Raw genomic sequence first — 15757 nt, 5'->3', positions numbered from 1 at the left:
AAATTTTAAAAATACCAAATTTTAGAAAGTATGTGGAGGAAAATGAACCCTTATACATGGTTTGTGACAATGTAAATTAGTATAGCTAGTACAGAGAACAGTGTAGAGGTTCCATTAAAATCTAAAACTAGAACTACCATGTGATCCAGCTTCCCACTGCTGGGTATATCTTGGAAGGGAATAAGTCAGCATAAAATAGAGATAACCTACATACCTTTGTTTATTGTAGGACTATTCATAATAGTTAGGATATAGAATCATTCTATCTTCCTGTCAAAAGATGAATAAAGAAAATATGATTTATATACTCCACAATAGAGTGTTAGTCAGCCATAAAGAAAAATGATTTTTTTTAATTTGCAGGAAAATGAAAGAATTTGAGGTCATGATGTTAAGTGAAATACAAATATCACTTTTTCTCTCAAATGTGAAAACTTTATCAGGGAAAGGGAAGAAATTGGATTAAGGGAGAGAGAAGAGTGGGCAAGAGAGGGTGGAAGGAAGGATAGATATGATCTAAGCATGATTAATGCTTATATGGAAAAGTCACAGTGAAACTGATTGATTTGTATAATTAATATGCATTAATAATTATAATAAAATGAGATAGAAGTGATAGAAATTTAGGGGAACCATAAGAATATGTGATAGAAATTTAGGGGAACCATAAGAATACATGTCTACTGGGGAAGGTTGTCTCTGATTTTTTTTATCTACCTTTGTCTATTTGTCCCTGATGCTCTAATTACAATATTGTAATTTAGATAACTAAACAGAAAGCAGTACCCTTTCATTATTTGTATTGGCTCTCAAAATGAATGTTGGCTAAATTCCAATGTTGAGAAAGAGGGGCAAGGGAAAGAAGGAGTGGCTCAAGATTTAGGAGGAGGGAAGTACTGTGTGGTTTGAACCCAGACTTTCTCTGACATGAAGGATTGGATGAAGGGTTTTCACAACTTAGTTTTGTTGAAAAAATTTTTTTGTTATGTTTTAGCTTCTTTGAATATTGCATTTACAAAAATATTGCATTTACAAAACTGAAAATTTGCTCATTTCTCTGGATACTTGTTTAGACAATGAAAACTTTTGTCGTTTGGTTTTATCCTCTCTATAAAATTGGCAATAATGATATAAGCCAATTAACATCAAATATATAATATATATGCTATATGCCCAGCCCTGTGATTCAGATATTTTTGTGTTAAATTGTAACTATTCTAATATATTTTTATATTATAACTAATCATGAAATTCTGAAGAATATATTAATCACATCCTAGTTTTTAAGAGATGATACCTCTAGGTGTCAATTATGAAATTGGTTTTGTTTTGGTTATTATTTCTCAAAGGAAAAAAATGAAAAAGCCTGAGTTGTTTTTATTATGTTACTGTAAATAACTAAAGTGTGATGATAATCATGGTTTAGAAAGAACTGAATATGTATTTGAGAAACACTAAATGTGTGTTGGTGAGCTCTAACCTTTGGACTTGACTGGATTAGACATCTTTACCACTTAACTCCATCTCTTTATAAAACTCTTTATGTTTTCCTCTTGTATGTAATAGGTTCCAGGTTTGATAACCATGGGGACACTGTGAAGACTGAAATCATGTGTGTTCTATCACTTTTAAGGCAGCCCTCTCTTTAATTTCACAAGACAGGCTTGAAAACCAGAAGTAACCCAACTCCAAAATTGGCAGTAAATCCTCCGACAGGGAAAAGGTGACGTACTGTGTAATAAATTCCTTTGTTGAAAAGGAGATGTTGCAATACTGGAAACTGAAGTACCAAATGTTTCCTTTTAAATTTGGAAAGGTCTTTCTTCATTACTTATCTGTCCCAATGGACTTCTAACAGGGGATGTGTTGAAAGAGTTTTCAGATGCCCACTAGCCACAGTGAGAGTGAATGGCAGCGTTTATAAGATGACACAATTACTTCAAAATCATCAGTGATCCTTGGAGATGTGTGGTGTGCCAGTAGTACTTACTGAATGTGGGCTTTTGTTGCTGCTGATCCTGAGCTCTTGTGTGCAGCCACCTGGAACTATGGATGTATCTCTTCTATGAATGCAATTTCACTTTTTTCCCCCTTTGGGGCTCTTTGAATCAGAATTAAAGTTAGAGTGGTTTGTGGAAGAAATAAAGTCTGCCAAAGAGGAGAAAGATCTGTGAGATTATGAGTTATTCTTTAAAATCCTAATCTCATTTTGAGGTCCTGTGGAGGAATTATATCATACTTCTTAACCATTTTAACACTAAATTAAAATCTTGACACAATAGGAACTTTTATTTTTTATTTTGTAATAGTGTGACTGATACCACCACTGATATTATCATGACATGAAATAAAGATAAAAATGACTGAAAATGATTAATGAGGATAAATGTTAGCCAAAAGTTGCTAATTTTTGTTGCTCTATCTTTATTCAAAAGCTTTTCAGTTATTTTTACCTTTTAGACCTATACATGACTTGACAGTATGATTTTACTATGCTACTCCATTACCTATATTTAAATGTCTTAATTTAAAGATTTTGTCATTAGCCCTGAAGTAGAAAGACCAATTCCCAGTGAAAGTCAGATGAGGGAAAGCCCTTTGGCATCGGTTCACAGTCACTGTCACAAACTCATGCCCTCCAGATACAAATAAAGTACATGGGACCACACCATTATGCACATCCTGCCTCACCCCTTCCTGTTTTGCCTTAAGAGAAAATATTGTGAATGCAAGAGTGTCTTATTAAAGTTGGGCATTAAACCTGTTAGGAATAAACTACAAGCAAAAATCATGTATCCATAATCCCTGAATAACCTCAGTTAACAATTTTTGTTGCTAGACTAAAAGAAATCTTTATCATATTATTCATTTCATTTTGGTAATGGGAGGTTTATCCAGGTAGTCCTTTTGACCTTCACATAAAAGCTTTGTTTGCTTTGTAGCAAGGCCTTCAAAATTACAGTCAAGGAATAAACTCCTTATCAATTCTGTTCTAAGATCTCAGGAATGATTTTTAGGCTAGTTGGGAATCACCTTGTGCTAATAAAAGGAAAATACAGAGATTATGATGAGGAAAGAAAGGAAAATAATAGAAAATAATTATCATTAGGTAGCCATTATCCTCTTTATAATATTTATTTGGTACTTACTATGTAACCAGTCCCATGCTAAATGCTTTATTTGCATTGTTTCATGACAACCCTATGAGGTAGTTGATACCCCTAACTCCATTTTATAGCTGGGATGTTAAGTAAAGAGTCCCAAAGTCACTCAGTGAAATTCAAACAATGCCTAAGCTATCTTCTAAATAGAACCCTGCTGCTTGACTCAGGTATTTCAGATTTCTTCTTTATTGAATATTCAAAAGCTTTTTGTAATGTAAGCCCATGTATTCACTAGAAAAATGATGACATTTTTGGAAACATCTAGATGAGAAGAATAAAGATATTCTTTTAACTTTTAGGGTTTCTTTAGGGTGTTGCTGACTTTTTTTTTTTTTTCTAGATTCTAAAACAAACCCACAAACAGATGTTCTAAAGATGGCCTCCCTGAAGTGGTATCACATGCCTTAGAGAAGCAGTCATTCTTTAGATGGATAAAAAACTCTCTTAAATATGTAAGACTCCCTTTTTCAGACAACCTAAAGTATTTATTTTAACCAAATTATTCTCTTTCATTCAAACAAATTAAAAATAAATTGTGTTGTCATAAGCAATTAAAATGTATCTTGAGTACTCCCTTACCTCCCCAAAAAACCTCAGTAAAATTAAATGTTCTCAGACCAAATGATCTTTTTCATTTATTGCTATGAATACATGATCTATTTCGTGTATTTATGTTAAGTACATCTACCTACATAAGCTTATAAAAATTATATTTTACTCAACACAAAGTTGCATATTTGAGCTGGATGAAGTAGCTAAAATGAAGTAGCTAGAAAGAACCTTCCTTTAGTATAAAGTTTTCTGAGACATATTGTTTCACTAGCAAAAAGCTAGTGAAATAGATTTAGAACGCATTTGGCCCCAAATGTTCACTGAAGGATGAATGGATAAAGAATATGTGATACATACATATAATGGAATATTTTTTTAGCCTAAAAAAGTCAGGAAATTTGGATAGATTCTAGAGCATAGATGAGCTTTGAAAACATTGTGCCAAGTGAATTAAGGAAGTTACAAAAGGAAAAATACTGTATAATTTATTTTATCTGAGGGACCTACGTAAAGTAGTCAAATTCGTAAAGACAGAAAGAATGGTGGCTGCCACAAATGAGGAAGAGAGAAATGAGAAATTAGTGTTCAATGGGCACAGTGAGAAGATGGTTTCCTAAAGATGTGAATTTATTAAATGCCACTGAACTGTATACTTAAAAAATGATTAAATGGTAATCTTGTATTATGCGCTATAAGAATACATGTGGCCTTAAAAAGAATTCAGTTAGAGTGGCAAAACCAATGGGATTTTTAAATTAAAACCAATGTCATGGGGCTGGGGTTGTGGCTCAGTGGTAGATCACTGGCCTAGCACATGTGAGGCAATGGCTTCGATCCTCAGCACCACATACAAAACAAAACAAACAAAAACACAATGTCATGTAGCAAGATACCTGGAAAAAGATTGAGGCTACCCAGCAATTTGGTCTAGTCCCTATGTCTGTGTGGTTTTGTCCTGCCTTCCTCACAGGGGAATCCTTTAGATTTATGTGTACTATCACTTGATCACAGGATGGCTGTTGTGCTGTTTAGCTATGCAAGTACGGGCATGGAGATTTGGATTTGGACAGATATGGCAGACATTAATTTAATGTTCCCTAAATATCCATGTACTCCCTCAAATATTTCACTGCTCCTTTGCAGTTGCCTCAGTACATATAGCGCTATTTTTGCTTAGGCCTAGATTAGAAATAAAATGTGTCACTTCCAGGCTAAATTATCAAAATAGCCCTGGGGGTCCCTTGTTCTCTTGGAGAAGTATATAATCCAAGTAGTGCATTTACAAGATGTTGGAACTTTAGTCTCCCTAGATTTGTTTCTGAGTACGTATGTGGAGCAAATCTGTCAGGTGACCCATGTGTGACCTATAGCATTAATCAGAATATTTATATTTTTGTTATGTTAAGTCATTGAGGTTTTGAAGTTGTTTGTTTTTGCTACTGAGTATAGATATTCTGATTGATACTCTTTTGCCTGGGCACTCAACTACTGAGCCACATCCCAAGCCCTATTTTGTATTTTATTTAGAGACAGGATCTCACTGAGTTGCTTAGTGTCTCGCTTTCACTGAAGCTGGCTTTGAACTCATGACCCTCCTGCCTTAGCTTCCTGAGCCTCTGGGATTACAGGTGTGCACCACTGCTGGCCAGACAGGTTTGATGAAATTTGGGAATATGGAACCTTTCAGGAGTAGAGGAATAGATGTAAATTGAAGAAACGTGGAATTTTAGCTGGATAAGAACAGAGGTGAGGATCAAAGTAGGGCAAGGAGTAGTTAGAAAGCAGTAGAATATACTGAACTACAGTTTTTGGTGAGGTGGAGGCAATGTCAGGGTTTGATTGCTAAAAAGGGTAATAATGATAGAGAGGAGCAGTAGAATGATTGCATTTGAGATTACAAGGAATTAATGTTACTGTCAATGACATTGTTTTGGAAGTGAATTTATGAGGTAGTGTGGCTAATTTGAGAAGACATCAGAGAACCTATAAAACAAAGTATTGGGAAAATCATCTAAATGAATATTAAAATAAGCAGGAGTTATGACAAGGAGTAGTATTAGGTGGAATAAAAGTGAGCCAGTAGCTAAAATCTCTAAAAAATTAGTTTTTCTTTATTAGTCTGAAACTATCTATAGTCACCTTCATTCTAGAATGTTGTTTAACTGATTCCAGGTTGACACTTTTTTTTTCTGTTTGTTTTTTGCCTTTGTATCTTTAAGATTTTGGTCTTTTGGCTTCTTTTGTTGCTTGGAGATACTGAGTTATCAGTTTCACTAAATTTTTTTTGCACTTCTTTGGAGATTTCTTTTCTTTATGATTAGTTTTTAATATTTTTCTTGTTATCTTTGGTCTAGAGCTTCACTAGGATACATCTAAGAATGTATTTGTTTTTATTTGTCTCCTTTGGAATTCTGTGTGGATCTTCAGTTTAAGGGTTTACTGATAAATTCTGGAAAATTCTTATTCATTACCTCTTAAGTGTTAGTGTCCCCTTCTCCATTTATTTTCTTCTCTCTTTAAAAATAACTATTAATACATTAGACATTCTCATTTTGTACTTAAGGGCTCTTAACTACTTATTTTCCTTTTATCATTCCAAACTGCTTCTTAGCATTTCTTTCATAGAACTATCTTCTAGTTCTTTTCTTGAGCTCCATCTAATTTAATGCTTGGTACATGCATTGAGTTTTAAACAATCTATGTATTTTTAAATTTGAGGAGATCTATTAGATGTCTTGAAAAATCTAGACACCTCCTATGCCCTTACCTGTTTTGAGGCTTTGTTTTTAAAATTATGATCATGCTTCTTCTTCTTTTTTTAAAAAAATTGCAATGCAGATTATTTAATTATAGGGAAACTATGATCTATGGGCCAAATCTGGCACAGGGCACTGATGCTTTTCATTTTTAAGTTGTAATTGTTATTACATATTGATTGTACAAAATAATGGGTTTTGTGACAATTTAATACATGTTTAACATACTTTGTGTCTACCCTCCCTTTTACCTTTAATTACCCCCCTCCTCTATCCACGAATGACCCATGAGCTAGGATTGATTTTTAAATTTTAAAAGATTTGTTACAAAGAGAAGGGGACAGAGAGAAGATTTGACAAACATAGATCACATATAACTGAAAAAAGTTAAATATTTACTATTTAGCCCTTTACAGAGTAGTTTGCTGTTATTTGCAATTATGGGTATAATAATCCTTTTTTTTCATATGCTCATTCTCTCATATTGGGTGTGTGTGTATGTGTTTTGGACAGTGTGTTGGAGAGTGTTGCAATATTTTATTGAAAGTTCATCTTCAGTGTGGGCTATGAAAGGTTATGGATCCCCACAAACAATGATATGGGATATAACGGCATTTTTAACAACAGGAAGCACATTGGAAGAGAGCGAGCTATGAAACTGGGCTGAGTTGCAATTAAGAGGAAGTGTCTTGGCTGTAGAGAATGTTTCTTAGAGTTCTGTGATAATAATGTCTAGGGTTCTTGCTGAGTTCAGGGTTTTCATCTGAATCCCTGAATCAGGGAACTAGCATCTGGGCTGGCCAGAATTAAGAGTTGTGTGAGTACTCAGTAGCCAAACAGGTCTGATATCTTTGGGGAGGTCTAACAATATGTAGGAGCATGCCTGCGAACTACTTTGGGCCTAGTATAGAGTTGGAGCTCAATAACGGATTGTTGAATGAATGAATAGGGGAAGAAATGAAGGTTAGACACACATTTTGGGGACTGGCAAGTACCAGACTGGTGTCCATAGCCAATCTTTGTCATAGACTACTATCCAGATATGAAGAATGTGGAGAAATACCTCTAGTAGTTATTCTATAGAACTCCTAGGATTTTCTACATAAACAATTATATCATCTGCAAATAGGAATCGTTTTATTTCTTCCTTTCTAATCTTTATGCCTTTTATTTATTTTTCTTGGCTTACTACAGTGGCTCCAATCTCTAGTATATTGTTGAAGAGATAAAGCAGGGAGCATTACCTTGTTTTTGATATTAGGGAGAAACAAATAATTAAATATGATGTTAACTGCGGGAGTTTATTCTTTATTTCTTTAGTACTTCATTTTAGAGACTTGTTCAGATTCAACTGTAATCATTTTTGTAGTTGACAAGACTATATAGGTTCAATTGTGTAGATCCATGAAGCCAGGTTGTATCCTTTTATAATATTAGCAATCATTAATATTTGTTGTCTATATCAATTATTACATTACAGGTTACAAATACTTATTCTGTTGATTTATGCTTCATATATTACCTGGGATATTTCTGTAGAGGAAATTTTCTTTCATAAACTCTTTGGTTACCTGGCTGTGTAGTTCCTATAGGAAGGACATAGAAGTGCTTGATTATTTTCTTTAATTTAACAATTTTCAGAATGGTCAGTTGGTTCTATAGCATCCTCCAAAGATAACTAAGGCTTTTAAAAACACAAATTATGAATTTGCTGTCTGTTTCAATTCATTAGTTTGTCATTCAAACAAGTGTGTACTTTTCTAAGTGCTTTCAGAACTTGGTTTTCATCACTTTTTCTCTAGATTTGTTTTCAGATCTTTGTTACATGTATAATCCATGTTTCCTGCTAGTATGTAAGAATATAAACATACTTCATCCTATATAAATAAAGACAAAAAGAGGATGTAATAAAATATTTCTAATATCTGTGAATAAAGAATGAGATTTTTTGCCTTTCAGTCACATTTCAATTCTGTGTTAACATATTTTAACAAACTTTGGAATTTTGTGGGTAAAACCACAGAAGTCAAATTTTTTTTGCTTGAAATCTGTAGGAGAATAAGGTTTTGGTGTCTTGGCTGTTACGTTAAAAGTAATATATTTCAGAGAACGTAAGTCATAATTTTAAGAGTTTATTAGTAAAAGTTAATCATTGGAAAACCCTATATATTCCTATGTACCAACAGGGGAAAAATGTCTCCCTGACATACATTGTGTAGTTTTATGTAATGTTAACTTCATGTAGTTTAGCTGTTTGACTTGAAGCATGTGTACATAACCTTCTGAACATTCATTTAACGTGTAGTATGCCAATTTCCTAACAGTTATTATTGTCTTAAAGTATAACATTTCACTGTTCAAAATTTGTGGAGTTTCATGAGCTTCACATATGTCTCTATGTAGTAAGTGTCAAACATGTTTTTTTCCTATTAGCTTTATTGTCATATTTTTCTTGTTTATATAAATAATATTCTAAAAATTAACAAAATATCAATTGCTATAATTCTTGCCATAAAGTTATGTATTAAATTACATATTAGATCTTCATCTAAGTGTAGATATACACAAAGAAATATTTAGATCTTTAGGTGATTAAAAAAAACCTTTGCACTTTTATGAACTGTTGGTATTTTTGGTAATGAGTGTATGTGGTGTATATGCATAATATACACACGTGTGTCTGTATATGGGCATGTATATATAGGGAAGGAGATAAAGGAAGAGAAGGGGAGGATATATATATATATAAAGAAAATTTCTGAAATGAAAGGCTTAACAATTACAGATAATATTTCTTGTGGAAAACTGTTGTTGGTGCCTAAAGTCCATCACAATACATGCTATCTAAAGACAGTACTAGTATCATATCAGTTTGTGTTTGTTTAAATATATGAAATTAAGAATTTTTAGCCATTTAAAAAAATAGGTTGTTTTATTTAATAATCTTAGTTCACATTTCTTTTTGATTGCTAAGAACACTCTCTCACATTTGTGTGTGTATGTATGTGTGTGGGGGGGGTACATATGTGAAGATCAGTGACTTGGATAAATACTATATTGTCTCTGGTCCTGTTTGGGAATCTGAGTGGATCTTGGAAATACTCTTATCTTTTGCTGTGATTTTTTTTAAAGGATAGATCTGAGACATGTTTCTCTTATAGTCTTCTTAGATGCTTAGATCATTTGTTGCCTTTGTTAGGTGAATAGTGGAGGACTTGATTTTCTAATACACTAACAATACTTTGGACAGGAATCATTTTTAATGGAAAAACACTTTAAAAGAAAGAAAACTTTGTAAAGATCTTATGCATCTATTGCTCTTGTTTGGGTCAGAGAATACTGATACTTTAATTAGTGAAATTTTGTATGTAAGAAGTCTTTCAAGTGGCATTCAATATTTCTTTTAAAGTCTTGTTCCCCCAATATTTTTCAAAGTAAACTTTTAAAAATTTGTATTTTTAGGAGCAAGAAAGGCTCTTTTTTCATAAATCTTTAATTATAACTCATAATCTATAAATTCTTTTGTCTTTATGTTAAGGTAGTTTCTATTTTAACAGGTAGAAATTGTACTGGAATTCTAGGCAGCAACACCCTCATCCCTATACCTGCCCTTACTTAAGTGTCTGAATGGTCCAAGTTCATCTCAGGGTTAAAATGTACTTTTTTCTTTAGAACTACAGAGAGAATCCCAGAAAGCTATGTAAATCACTGTAAGAAAGATATAAAAGTGCTCTTTTATTGCATCCACTCTATTGCTATTGATGTGTGATGGCATTGTAGTAAAAAGTAGGTGGGGGTGGGATTCAGACTGCCCCTGGCTGCCTACATCTCTCCCTTTACACCCTGGCAAGTGGGGTATTAGAGGGAAAATGACTGATGGCCATAGTGACCATTTACTGACTATGAGACAAAGGCCAACTGAATGCAAACAAATAAATATAAAATGGGGGCTGGGGATGTGGCTCAAGTGGTAGCGCGCTCGCCTGGCATGCGTGCGGCCCGGGTTCGATCCTCAGCACCACATACAAACAAAGATGTTGTGTCCGCCAAAAACTAAAAAATAAATATTAAAAAAAATTCTCTCTCTCTCTCTCTCCCTCTCTCTCTCTCACTCTATCTTAAAAAAAAAAAATATATATATATATATATATATATATATATATATATATATATATATATATGGATCATTTTAGTCACCCAAGAGTGGGAATGAGACAAAACTCTAGGAAATTTCTAGATGGAGAATCTGTGTTCCTGTATTATGCAAATTATTGCTATGAAAAGAGTTTTCCTTTATTTTCTTTTGAGATTAGACAATCATGTGTTTCTTTAATTTCTTCTGGTTCTCATTACTGAAATTACCAGGCTCCTCATAGACATCATTTCATCCCTCACTGAGTTGTTCTACAATGTGACTACTTCTTAAGTGGTGTACAAGGTTGTTTTAATGCTAGTGAGACAAGCAGGGTGTTCAGTGCTACTTTTCTTCAACTGTTGTTGGTTTCCTTGGACTTCTAGGATGTGGAGAGCATCTTGTGCGCACCATACTGGCTAGAGAATGTTCACACGCTTTACAAGCTGAAGATGCTCACCAAGCTCTGTTGGAGACTATGCAAAACAAGTTTATCAGTAAGTATAATGTTAAGAAATGATATTCTTCTAGGAGACTCTTAGAGAAGAGAAAGGGGATCCGGCAGAGTGGGAAGGGGAGGGTAACGGGAAGGGGAAAGATATGTTCAGAATATGTTCTGTGCATGAACAAATATGCCACAATGAAACCCGTTATTCTTATAATTAAAATCCACTAATTAAAAAAAGAAAAGAAAATGACATCCTTCTAAATGTGGAACATTTCTCTAAGATTTAAGCATCATGAATCAGGTATCCCATTTATATCTCTAGACTTAGCTTCAGGGCCTCGAATAATTAGATCTTGAGTTAATATTGGCCATGAATAGAAATTCTACCACAATAGCTACTACAGCATGAAATCTTCTGTGTAGCTAATTTAATGCTCAACCTATAAGACATTGTCCTGGATTAGAATAATATATGGTAGAATAAAATTCCAAAGGAAATGTAAGAGATAATCACTTTTAAAGGTTTTTGTAATACAGTTGACTCTTCTTAAAATCAGTGTTATATTCATGCATCCAGCACTTCTATGTACAGTTTCATGGGGTTGAAATGAAATTCTCCCTGGACACCATTTGCCATGACATGTAACTGGGTGTGAAACTGCATCTGTCTGGAGGAAGGGGTGCCTTTTTCTAATCTGTAGAAAAGTTTTACATAGCTTAGTCATGGCCCTCTATGTAACTGTTACTTTGAATTAAACCATTTAACTTAGTCTGATTTTCCCATCATTGAACATTGAGCTTAATACTATGCAAGACCTGTGAGAGTTGCATAAGAAATATAAGGCATAATTAAAAATAAGTCAGAGAAGTACATTGTGAACACGTTAATTAGTGAGAATGTGTCATAGGGTTAAGCCTGGAGGGTGTAGGAAACTAAAACAGATATAATAAGATGTTAATTATGTGATAAGGACATAACAGACAAAAATATAGGAAGAATTACCCTCAAAGGACTTGTAGAGACTTTTATTCATTTTTATTTTATTTTACTCATTTTTATTTTATTGGGGATTGAAACCAGGTGTGCTTTGCCACTGAGCTGCATCCCCAGTGCTTCTTATTTGTTATTTTTGAGTCAAGATATCACTAAGTTGCTGAGGCTGAACTTGAACTTGCAATCCTCTTGCTTCAGCTTCCCAAATTTCTGGGATTATAGCTGTGTGCCACAGATGTGGACCCACCCTGACTAGAAGCTTTTAAAACTGGGTCCAGAGGCCCTTGGGATAAGTGGGCAAAAAGGGGAAATGAACATGAACACAGACACACAGCAATGGGATTAGGCCTGGTGAGGGAGGGATACTACATTATTTTGACCAGAGGCTAAGAGCAGGGCTGGATTAGACACATGAGGTCAGGGGAGACCAGATCATGAAGGCCCGTAACATTTTGGGGAAGGAGTTCATCTTCAGTCTGATAGAAATGAAAGAAACTGTATGTGTTCTTGAGTTGACAAATTAAATGGTGTTTTAAAGAAGGGTTTATAGAGTAGATCTAAGGTTGCCCAAAATCTTCTATGTAAACAAGAGATACTAGTGGTTGGAAATGGTCCAGGAATAGAAAATATATGGTGATTTTTAAGGAACACATTGGTGCAGAAAATGGAAATAGTGACGGACTTAGATTTTGAGATGAGGTGAATGTGACATTCATGGTCTAATCAGGAGACAGGAACCATCCAGTAGATTAAGAAGGTGACGTTTAACATAAAAATTATTTATTGTGATAAAGAGTAACAATAAGTTATAAGGAAACTCTTTTTGGTAACATAGGGTTGAGAGAGTGTCCATGGAAGGACATTGGAGAAGATGTGGTTTGATCACCAAGTTGCAGACACATTGCTGGTTGGGTCAGGCTGAGCTTGTCTGGAATCAAATAATAGGTAACCCTCTGCAGTGCAGATAGGGGAGCAGATGATCAGCAATGGGTAACTGGTGTGCAGTTGAAGCCCTGCTCTATGAAGGACTCGGGTTTTCAGAGCATGATTGGATTCCATATTGAGAGGGTTGTGGAAAGATTATTGTTGGGCCTAGGCTGCAAGTCACAAAGGGATCACATCCTGGACACATGACTGAGATAGACTTTGTTAGATGTGCACACGCCCATATGCCAACTCAGCCTCTCGCCCCAAGCCCAGATTGGAAATGGCAGAAAGGGTATATAAGTTTTTATTTTCTCTAATTAGGTTTAAATTATGACTTCTTGACTTATACAAATATGAATATTCATATAAATATTTGTATTTGTTTATTATTTTTATATTTATATTTTCCTTCCCTTTTAATTAGTAGCACCTGAGTTGCAGCAAACTTCTGTGTAGCATGGTGCTATAGGAGGAATAGTTTGGTTCATAGTCACCCTCTTTGGACTCTTGGCCTCTGCTAAGATGTGACTTACCTTCTACCTTTTGGGTTATTGGCCTCTATTGCCACTGAATTCACTGTTATATTCATGGACTTATTGCAGCTTTTGGCCTCTTCAGTACACGAGTATTCACAGCAAATGCTAAGATGACAGGTACCCTTCCCAGGTGTCAACTGCCTGTTAACTTCAGTGGCCTTTGGTCACAGGGTCAGGCAGCCCTAAAACTCTGGGATAGTCTATGGGATAGTGTTTTAGTTAGCTTTCTTTTTTTTGTTGCTGTGATTAAAAGACCTGACAAGAACAATTTTAGAGGAGGAAAAATTTATTTTCGGCTCACAGTTTCAGAAGTCTCAGTCCATAGACAGCCAGCTCCATTGCTCAGTGATTGAGGTGAGGCAGAACATCATGGCAGAAGAGTGTGGTGGAGATATGTCCCCAAAACACAACCCCAATGCCTACCTCCTGTAGCCGCATTCTACCCACCTTCAGCTACCACTCAGTTAATCCCTATTTGGGGATTAATTCACAGAAGGGATTATGGTTCTCATAAGCCAATAATTTCACCTCTAAATATTTTTGCATTGCCTCACAAATGAGCTCTTAGGGGACACCTAATATGCAAACCATAAAAGATAGTGAGGTCCTCATTACCTAGGCACATTGGTGACTTTTTCTCCTTTATTTCTAGAGCACCTTGCTGGCATGGCAGTGGAGAACTTCCCTACTTGTCTTTCTTTTTATCTTCATCTGTAAACTAGGGCACAAGTCTCTTCAGTTCTTTGGTCCTCCAAATCTTCCTATGGCTATTTATTTTTTGTCTCCTCTTTTTCTGCATCCCTCCCAACTTGGGAAGAAGGACAGAGATTCTTACTAGTCTTTTCCTCTAGTCTTTACACAAATGTTTTGTGTCTAGCCATACCCCATCTCCCTGGATACTTGTGGGTACCTGGTTAGGCAAGTATTTCTCCAAACTATCGATTTTACCAAAATTTAGCATTTACCTACTCAAAACACATCTTATTCTAAAACTGTCTCAAAGTAGAATTTACAAACTAGATAAGCATATACTAATGGGATGAATGGAAGGTTACAGGTGTGGGGATGAAACTTGAATTACTTTATCAGAATCATAAGCATTGTTGTCCAGTATTGTTTAATGAAGTATCATGCTCTGTTTAAATAGATACATCATCTAGGTCACAAACAGAAAGAAGATTATCAGGAAAGAATTACATATATTTATATGAAGAAAAAACAGTGACTAACTATAGAAAAATTATTATCATATACAGAGAATTTGTAAAGGTACTTTCTTACATTTATTAGTGCTGAGGATTTTTTTTTGTTTTTGTTTTTGTTTTCATTTTTGGTGCTGGGGATTGAACTCAGGGGCACTCGACCACTGAGCCACATCCCCAGCCCTATTTTTTATATTTTATTTAGAGACAGGGTTTCACAGAGTTGCTTAGTTCCTCACTTTTGCTGAGGCTGGCTTTGAACTAATACTCCTGCCTCACCCTCCCAACTTGCTGGGATTTTTATGAGGTTTTAATGGATATAGAATAGACAAGAAATTGCCTGAAATCAACTGTATAATGGTCTTAACTATATTTATGTTAATAAGAGCTGTGCAATGGCAAATATAAACCTAGGGATATATTATGAATAGGACTTGAAGTCTACCAATGATGATTCTTCAGAAAAAGATTACTATAATCATGTTAGTACTTCCTCAATATATATTGGAATCAGACTTAGATCTTGTTGTTGATTTAACAATTATCACTGTTGAATATTGTTTTAAATAAAATCAAATTCTTTGCTTTAATAACATGTGATTTATGTAGTTTGTTATTTAGTTATACAGATATAGTAGATGCATGCTCAGGACATCAATGAGAAAGAATAACAAGAGTTGAAAGCTAGATGCTCATGATAAGTTAATTTCTTAGAAATCCTGTGATGGGTGTTTAATTATAACATGTGGCAGTTTTATGCTTTTTAATAATGTCCAGAAGGACTTTACTGATTTGCTAGCTAGTTGCATTTCTCTAGGTTTAGATCCTTCTGAGGAGTTCCTGAACTTTACTCTTTTTTGTTGCTTTGTTGTACTTTCTTTTATTTAGCTCTTTTAAATTTCTTATAGAGTTGGGCTGTAGTGTTTCATTTTGCCTTTGGGACCCTTTATCTAATGCATATTGAACCCCACTTTTACAAAACTCAGACTCATGGAAAGAAATAGGAAACTTCAGAGCTCATCTAATTGACCCTGCTCATTTAATAG

At 34.6% G+C, this 15757-nt stretch overlaps 1 protein-coding gene across 2 annotated transcripts in view; it reads left to right on the top strand.

Annotated features, from left to right (window-relative positions):
* Positions 1-15757, top strand: part of TASP1 (taspase 1) — a 301213-nt gene that overhangs the window by 156870 nt on the left and 128586 nt on the right. For both annotated transcript variants that reach the window (XM_081289122.1, XM_081289123.1), the window contains one exon: positions 10991-11101. In XM_081289122.1, the coding sequence (XP_081145248.1) occupies positions 10991-11101 (111 nt within the window). The remainder of the gene's footprint in view (positions 1-10990; positions 11102-15757) is intronic.

Source organism: Spermophilus citellus, assembly GCF_964194105.1.
Source record: "Spermophilus citellus genome assembly, chromosome: 4".
Classification (NCBI taxonomy): domain Eukaryota; kingdom Metazoa; phylum Chordata; class Mammalia; order Rodentia; family Sciuridae; genus Spermophilus; species Spermophilus citellus.
This window is presented reverse-complemented; position numbering and strand designations above follow the sequence as displayed.